The sequence below is a fragment of the Hippoglossus hippoglossus genome, chromosome 9 (genome assembly GCF_009819705.1).
Source record: "Hippoglossus hippoglossus isolate fHipHip1 chromosome 9, fHipHip1.pri, whole genome shotgun sequence".
In the NCBI taxonomy this organism is placed as follows: domain Eukaryota; kingdom Metazoa; phylum Chordata; class Actinopteri; order Pleuronectiformes; family Pleuronectidae; genus Hippoglossus; species Hippoglossus hippoglossus.
This window is the reverse complement of record NC_047159.1, coordinates 8639721-8648537: the sequence shown is the minus strand read 5'-3', so window position 1 is coordinate 8648537 and position 8817 is coordinate 8639721. Positions and strand designations below refer to the sequence as shown.

The window sequence follows — 8817 nt, the reverse complement described above, 5'->3', positions numbered from 1 at the left end:
CTGGATAGGGAGGATTAGCACACGGCTAAGCTTGTTTTGACCACAGATTGCGGGGCACTCGAAATGAGCACTGCCAGGCTGTGGATGTGCGGGCTGGATTAGAGATGTGTAGGACAGGTGGGGCTCGGGGGCCGGACGGGAGCACGAACGCTCGATGGTTAGCGCACAGGCTTGCTGAAGGGCTTAATGGCTGGATGACTGGTTAGCTGGTCTGCTGGCTGAATGCTGGTTTGTTGCCGGGATTGCTGGAAGCTTGGCCGGCTGCCCACCGAAGCTGTCGCTGGCAGGGAAAACAGCCACTGAGCTCTCAGAGCGACGGGTCATAATGTCAGGTCATGAGACAGAGCGACTGCCAGTGATTTACACTGCTAAGATTTGCAGCTCACATTATTTCTGCAGCCGCTGCTAATCAGAGAGCCTTTCATATTTACTTCTAGATTACGAGATGCATTAAGGTTTTAGTGAACGAAGCCACAAATCCACTGCGATGCCGCAGCTGTCTCTTTTGATTTCCATACTGGAATCTGCACGAACACAGAGGCAGGGACTGCTAACAACAAGAAATCCCTCAGCGACTCTTCCCCCTGACACGCTCAGTTGTATCACGGATTGAAGTACTGCACAAATTGTGTACACTCAGTTTATTAGAAGCTAAAGCTTATATATATTCTACTTTTATATAGTTTTATTATTTGTTGATACTTTCGAGATTTTTAGAGATTTTATTCTATTACACTAAATAAAGAGGCTGTGCAGTGAAATGCATTTATCGGACATTGGAGGGTAACTAGAGAGATTTATGAAATAAAATAAGTAATGTAATATATAATGTGATTTACTCTTTGACACTTTGAATTCCATTATTCCATTTAAATATATATTAACACAAACGTGATTATTTTTTTGAACTGTTCTGTATCCGCACTTTAAACTAGTTGTGACCTCCAAGCACGTCTCACACCACGTTGTGTAGCTGCGTTCAAAAGCATCTGTTACCAAATGAACTGATTTTGTTGAATAAAAAATACATGTTTTGATTAGTGAAACCCCTCAGTTACATACGGAATTGGGTTTGTAATACATTTCTATAGTATTGACTCGTTGCATAGTTGCATGCACTGGATTACCTGCATATGTTTTAAAAATGGAGTCTGATATCTGTCCTGACAATGACTTGTTGTCTTTATCTTGGTGTCAAATGGTGACACACACACACACACACACACACACACACACACACACACACACACACACCTACTGACCCCTTAAATTCCAACCTCTGAGGTCATTACACCACACTCTGACTAACTCTTTGAAAAAAGCCCCTCACACTAACGACCACTAGATATGATTGTGCTCTTGTCATGTTGAGAAGGACTCAGCGGTGAATATCTGAATCTTGATCTCTGAGTTGTACAACAACACACGGGTGCCTGAATGGAGGCTGCACAATGCGGCATTGTGAAGGCAGCGACAGGCCTCATTAGCCGCACCACATCCTGGTTATCTGATCTCCACGCACAGTCTGACTCGTACCAATGCTCGTAACTTATGACTCACCTCAAGATCAAAAGCTAGAGTGTCAAGCTACCTGCCAAAGCCACATATCCTGACACAATAACACCAAGGATGTGCTAACACACGAAACTGGAGACCCACATTTGATATCGGAGCTGTTCTGGTCACTGTTAGTCAACACTGAGGCTCTGGAGGTGATGAGATTTGTTGTCATGATCGTGTGTTAAATCAGGAAAAGGGATTTAATAAGGCAACCTTGTAGGTCACACAGAGTTGAGAAAGTGAATTGAGATGGTATTAACAAGTTTTACAGAGTAACTATTTGTTCTTTCTTTATCTACTATCTAAAAAGGCTTGTGTCCTGCAGCTGGCTGGATTCACTGTTACTTGCAGTATATAAAAATAACTGTCTTATTAAGTGAAACTGTCATTTTGGGTTCCCTGAGATCAAGCAGCAACTATAGAGAACTCTTTCTCTGTATCAAAAACTCTTAAATCCCTCTTCCAGAGACCTGCGAATCATGTTTGACTCCTAATTACATTTTCAAAATGTGAAAAAGGCATTCAGGGATGTGTTGGGCCATTTGAAACACCAGCCAAGGACAAAAATGTAAATCTTTTCTGTGACCTTTTTCAAAACATCATCCATCAACAAATCTCGTGACTTTCTGGATGAATCCTCACTACTTTCTATAGAATTACTGCCATGCAAGCAGGAGGCACAAAAAAGTCAGGTTTTCGACCACACCACAGCACTGAGACTGCTCTTGTTAAGGTCTTAAAGGACATCCACATAAACACGGATTGTGGCACAGCTTAAGTATTACTGGATCTCAGTGCTGCATTCCGCACATTGGATCACAGTATATTACGTATGACATACTGGAAAACTGGGCAGGACTCTCTGGCAAAAGCACTAAGGGTTTGAATCCTACTTAAAGGACAGGGATTATTTTGTGTGTATAGGTAATTACACATCTGAGCGGATGAAAATAACATAAGGATCCCCCAAGGCTCCATTCTGGGGCCTCCTCTGTTCAACATCTACATGCTTCCACTCACTCAGATAATGGACAATAACAAAAAATATGTTCCCACAGTTATGCAGACGACATAAAAATGTACATAACCATAACACCAGGGGACTATAATCCCATACACGCATTGACTAAGTGCATTGAACAATTCAATGATTGGATGAGTCAGAGTTTTCGACAGTTAAACAAGGATAAAACTGAAGTAATCGTTTTTGGAGACAGGGAAGAACGATTTAAAAGTCAGTGCTCAGCTTGAATCTGTGGAGTTAAAAACCACAAACCAAGCCAGAAATCTTGGTGTAGTCACAGACTCAGACCTTAACTTTACTAGGTTAATTGTAGTTTTTCAGTTCCAAAGCAGTTTTAACTAATTTCTCACAATAATGAATTTCTTACATGAGCATTGAAGGTCCAGGTGTATGCTAGATTTTGACCCAGTCTTTTTATTTCACTCAAAATAGTCCACTGTTGTTGAACTACGCTGACGAGAGTGTTGAGACTGAACCTAAACTAGAAAGTCATGTTTAAAGACTAAAACAATCAGCTAAATAAGATTGAAATGTTGCATTGTTGTGACCTGCACGTATAACATTTTTAATTATGCTGCAGTTCTTTTTTAACGTTATTAGGTCAAGATTTTATCTGTATTTCCTGAATTTAACATCTTTGTCTGCCCTTGAGAAGGATATTCATGAATAGTTATTAAAAAGCACTTTAAAACGAAGCATTTCATTTTCCGAAGTCTTCTCCAAATGGAGCTGCGGTGCTTTTAAATGGAACGAACTGCCTTGAGAATATATTTTTAGAGTTTATCGATTTCCTTTATGGGACTAAACGGATTACGCCAAACCTACACTACACTCCTATGATGCCTCTTTGAACAATGATGTAGTAGTTAAATCTCTCGCCATAGTTTTAAAGCTGAGTAACCTCTGTATTCAACTGTCTATCAGAAATCTGCCAATCTCCATCTTAATGTTTGCTTCATTTGATCAACGGGATCAGCACTGGCCTCCCTCCTTTAGTGATTAACTTGGCTTCTTTTCGCTTATCAGGGCACTAACTGTATGAAGACCCTATTGGAATTGCTTTGATTATTACATATGAAGTTAAAGAAACAACTTGAGTTTGAAGCACTTTCATCCAATCAGATGTGATTCACATCAGAAGTGAAAAGCTTCTCGGGTCTCGAGGGGTTCGGCGGTGGTTTTACAAGCAAAGAAGAATAGTTAACTTAAGGTCACACAAGTACCATATTTTCTTTAAAACTGATTCTCTATCAGAAGAACCTTCAAATCCTTTGTACAACCCCGGCTTGGATTTTTCTCCAAACAGCGTTGCACAAAATTCAACACCCAGAGAAATTTAAAGGAAAAAACTAAAAAAGATAAATCACCCCAAGGCAGAGAAACACATGAAAAAGGCAAGGACATATCTTCATGACATGAATTTTATTTTCTTTTTTTTAATTACATTTTGCATTAAATTAAAGAGTTTTTTGTCTTTACAACATACATTAAGCTGTGAATCAGATGTTAAGGAAGTGGAGAGAGTAGGGCAAAAAACTTTGTGACATCACAATATCTTACAAGCTTACAAAGTTCAAAAGGTTGAGAAGTCGAGAAGAGAGTCGATTTGCATCTAATCGCAGTGAATCATAACGAGGGTGAAAGACGAAAAAAAGGCACACACCAAAGAACCTCACCGTCCACAGCAGCCTTCACACTCCAACCCAATCCCGTCGTAGAAAAAAAACGGCCGAACTTCACTCTGACATCGAAATGCTCTTAGAATCAGAAATGCACCCACAGCTACACAAAACTCACTCCTCTGCACAGGGTGTGGACGTTTAAACCTTTTGACCCCGGACAGATTTTTCTTGCTCACATTTTGTGCAGACGTGAAGTTTCTCCAAGGCGAGAAGTCGACACAGCTGAACTTTTTCTGGACAAGAAATATTTAGCTGTAGATCAGCATTATTTCCGGCCTGGGAACGTTGCTGGTTCACGCACGCCTCAGTACACTGGAGGGTGTAAATATGGTCTCATCGTGCCCAGTTACCAGTCGACAACGCAGTGGTATTCTAAAAAGTCTGAAGTAAACACACCCCTTCATACTAACCCTGGGTCATTTGCCCTCATTACATAGCTTGAAGTAATCACGGCTACAGCTGTCTCAATTGACCCCGGATTTCTAAAGGGGCATTTATCTACACATACTGTATGTTAGTCAGGTCACATGTCTTTTCTCACATTCGCTGTGGATTGAGACACAGTTGGCTTTCTTCCGTTGAGAAACAGAAAATTGCTTGATATCAAGAAAACGTTTGCGTATCTACACATACATGACTAAGGGAGTGCTCCGTTGATTTAAGTGTAGGGGGGTGGGGGGGGGGTGAGCAATAAAAATGCTCAAGTAAAGGACGCGAAAGGAAGATAAAGGTCGGATTAGTTGAACTCTCAGCCATTCTCAAGGCTTTGATAATGAGAGTTAGTGAAGCAAAAAAAAATGAAAACATATCTAATCTTCTCAAACTGTGTTTTGTCTTTTTAAAAAAAGGGGGTTAAATAATGTACATTTTTAATAATGTTGTTTTTAAAATGTCCACTTTCTTCGCAGGAACCAGCCTGCTTTTGCAACTGTCTAACAAATAAGTGTTACGATGCACACGAGAAGCCAAAAAGTGTGTTAGTATCTCATCCTGTACGTCCGCTATCATGTTGTCGTTGCATTATTATTGCAGTGCACCAGAAAGATACACGTACATTTGCCTTCTCAAGTAACAAATGTTAATCGTTCAGTTAATCAGTCAATTAACCGTCAGTCCAAACAAAGAGACAGCAGAAGAAAAAAAAAGTAAAAACAAATACCAGGACTCTTAAATTGTATAAAATAGAAAATGAAAAAACACTCACGACGTCATCATCAACACTGCCAGCACAACATAAAGGTTTTTTTTTTAAGCGCATTAATGGCACAATCAGAAATGAACCACAAAGATGAGTGTGTATGCATGTGTGTGTGTTTGCATGTGCGTGTGTTTGAGTGTGTGCGTCAGAAAGGACGAGGGAAAGAAGAAAGCGAATCCTCCCTTCGCTCTGCCCTCTGAACTGTACGTGTGTTATGTCTAGGGACCAGAATTACAACAATAACACCTACATTCTTTAATTGCATTTTTATCAAACCAGGGAAATATCATGACGTAAGAAAAATAAAAAATACTACAAGGAGACAAAGTTAACAGCTAGTAAAGAAAACATTGTCACTACTTTAGGGTGTAAGGCACAAATTTACATGTGGAAAAAGAAGCAGGCAATACAGATGTTTTTATACTTTCCTCTTTCGCCTGCTCGTGTGTGTGACCCCGGTAGAAGAGACGATAACGTCCCGAGACGGAGGCGACACTCCGTTCACTTTCAGCTTCTTTTCTCATGTGTGTATGCAGATCCCGGACTGTTGCTGCAGCTGTTATTTTATATTTGCAACATGCAACAGTGAGCTTTAAGCCAGAAACCAATCAGGACAAACGTTACCGACTCACACAAAACCACAGTGCTGATTGAGGGGGGGGGGTTTGCTCATTGGAGGAGTGACATGGTGAGATTCAGGAAGTTCTTTTTCTTCTTCTTATGATTGGTTTAAAACAATGGAAACTCTGGTCCATGAAGTTAAATGTCCCTGTCTGGCACAGTTTAAATAAATATCTCCTCCTCTTCACATATATGTCAAGCTGCAGGTCCCACTGAGCACTCAGTAAGACCTAGTGGACCTTTAGTCATCAAGAATGTTCTACTGGCTCCAGTTTAATGACTTTAAATAACGTTTTTTTTTCTTTCTCACACTTGATTAATTATTATTAAAAGATCTCTCCTCTCTCCCATCTCTCTCCGAGCCTAGAAAGTCAGTCTTGTTTTTTCAAAAGCACTTAATAAAAATAAATACAACAAGCTATTAGTATTAACAGTCATGTGTTATTCAGTAACCAGTACAGTAGAGGATTCTTCTGGCCCAGGCTTTCTGTCAAACCCAGACAGGACTTGATTGCTGTAACACTGAGAGGCTTTTCACAGTTTGAGACAGAACTCAGGCAGCTGTCTGTCCTTTCAGTCCCTCTGAGTGCCCGCACACTCAGATTCCCCCAGTCCTCAAGGTACTGTACAACGATTATTCTCCCATCTCCCCGCGCTGTCTTCTTATGTGCTTTTACCAGCATGATGAAGTGTCATGTCGCGTCCCGGCGGCCAAAGACACCACAAAAAAGAGAACCACAAGTCTTGGATGCTACAGGGTGCCGTTGGATGAAATATTCAGGATGAACGTCATCTTCTGTTTCAGTAGCACATGTTCCCATGTGTGTTAACAGAGGAACTGGGAGCCAGCCAGAGCTTGAGCTCTGTGACGGCAACAAATGACGACAACCATTTGTATAATATTTACATATTTATATAAAAAAAAAGAACAAAAATGTGTCGTATATTTCACCAAAAACAAACCAAACAAAAAACACTAAAAGGAGATGCAAGTTGTACAGTATTCCCTGTTTTTTTCTCTCTCAGAAAAACCTTTTATCTACTGTTTGTTCACATTGGACTGACTGGCGAAGAAGCTGACTATGTGCAGGAGTCACTGGACTTGACTTTTGTTGAGAGAGAGACTACAGAGGGTTTGGGAGGGACATCAGGCTTGAGATATTTGAGGCCCGTTCGAGGCAGTGAACCATAGGAGCTCATTCCTGGCTGCCGTGACAGAGATATTCCCTGTGCTGTCATTTGTATGGAGTCCACCCTCTGAGGTGCAGGCGGCGGAGTCTCCACACGGTTGAAGCTGTGATGTCTCGCCAAATGGGAGGAGTTAGAGGAGTTGGTGTTGTGCTTCTTGAGGGCGGAGGACCCGGAAGCAGCGGACGCTGATCCTTTCCGGAGACCGTAGACTGACGAGTGCACCTCCAGACGTTTGCCCATCTGTGGGACGGCAGGGGGGATGGTGAGAGAGGCCTCTCTTTGGGGCACGCGAGGCGGCATCACCCCATCTGGATCCACCATGTTGAGGTTGTGACATGGGCTCTTCACTGTCTTGTACTCCAGGGTGGCCCCCTGGTCATCCATGACACTGTGGCCCATGCTCATGTCACTGTGGTGTGGCTGCTCCACATATTCGTGCTGGTAGGAGTGCTGGTGTGGCTGCAGATGAGGCTGGAGCTGGTGCTGATGCTGTGGCAGAGGCAGCACCACCACACTGGGGATGTGACCTGGTGACGCCCTCAGAGGCAGGTCTGTAGATATAACCGGGGAGCCCATGTGTGGCATGTCCTTGGTGCAGGCGTTAATGAGGTTCTGGTTTCTTTCCCACTCACGGCTTCCACGACTGGGCTTGCGGCGTGGCTGCATGGGGGTGGACTCAGGCGTTGGCAGAGCAGCGAGGTCCAGGTGGTGCTGGTCCGCTTTTATCAGCATCTTCCCGTTTGGTGTCATTCTCCCGTTGTGCATCAAAGGGGTGAGGATCGCCTCAGGGCGCCCGTCTTTGGCCTGGGTCTCAAACAGGCCCGTCAGCTTAGTCACACTGTTCATTGATCCCCGGCGGGAGTGGAGGTGGTGGCTGTCCTTTTCTTTGCGGCCTGTTAGGTCTACATCTCGCCGCCTGTGGTCGCAGACACAGTAGACAATGATGCCAGAGAAGATGGCGCCCATGGCAAATGCTAGGATGACAGCGATGGCCAACAGGGTCACGGGAACCAGCTGGTCACGACCCTTCTGGTAGCTCTCACGGATCACACCTGCAGAGAAACGGTGAGATGACATTCAGAATGGCAGAAGAGAGAGAGAGAGAGAGAGAGAGCGATGATACAGCTGCTGGTGTGTGTTTTAGAAACTTGATGCTAAGAAAATAGAGCTGTTGGGAAAGATGCTTATTAAAAGACAAACTAAAAATTGAATTACAATAATTTAAACATTTTCTGGGTAAAGCGATTAGCATTTTTAAATGATTCCATGACAAACATGCAAATGAAGAAGGGTTTATCCCTTCATAAGAGACACCTATTCAGAACAGGCTCAAATGGCAGCTTGAAGTAGAAACATTCAGTGTTTCCCGAAAATCCAATCCTAGACTGAAAATGTGTTTTGGACGGGTGATTATGATTCACATTTTAAATCCCAGATAAAACCCTCTGCTGAAATGAAAAAAGATATGAGCGCAGATAAAGGAGCCCGAAATACCCAGACCCTTTCTTCTCATTGATGCAAATGGGGGACTTTTCATAAAG

General features: G+C 42.6%; 1 protein-coding gene across 3 annotated transcripts in view; it reads right to left on the bottom strand.

Moving 5' to 3' along the window:
• Positions 1-3812: 3812 nt before the first annotated feature.
• Positions 3813-8817, bottom strand: part of sema6a (sema domain, transmembrane domain (TM), and cytoplasmic domain, (semaphorin) 6A) — a 108258-nt gene continuing 103253 nt past the window's right edge. For 2 of the 3 annotated variants that reach the window (XM_034595066.1, XM_034595067.1), the window contains one exon: positions 3988-8328. In XM_034595066.1, coding sequence (XP_034450957.1) covers positions 7166-8328 — 1163 coding nt within the window. In that variant the 3' untranslated portion in view covers positions 3988-7165. Of the gene's footprint in view, positions 3824-3987; positions 8329-8817 lie in introns of those variants that run through there. The other variant, XR_004614885.1, reaches the window with a different exon arrangement.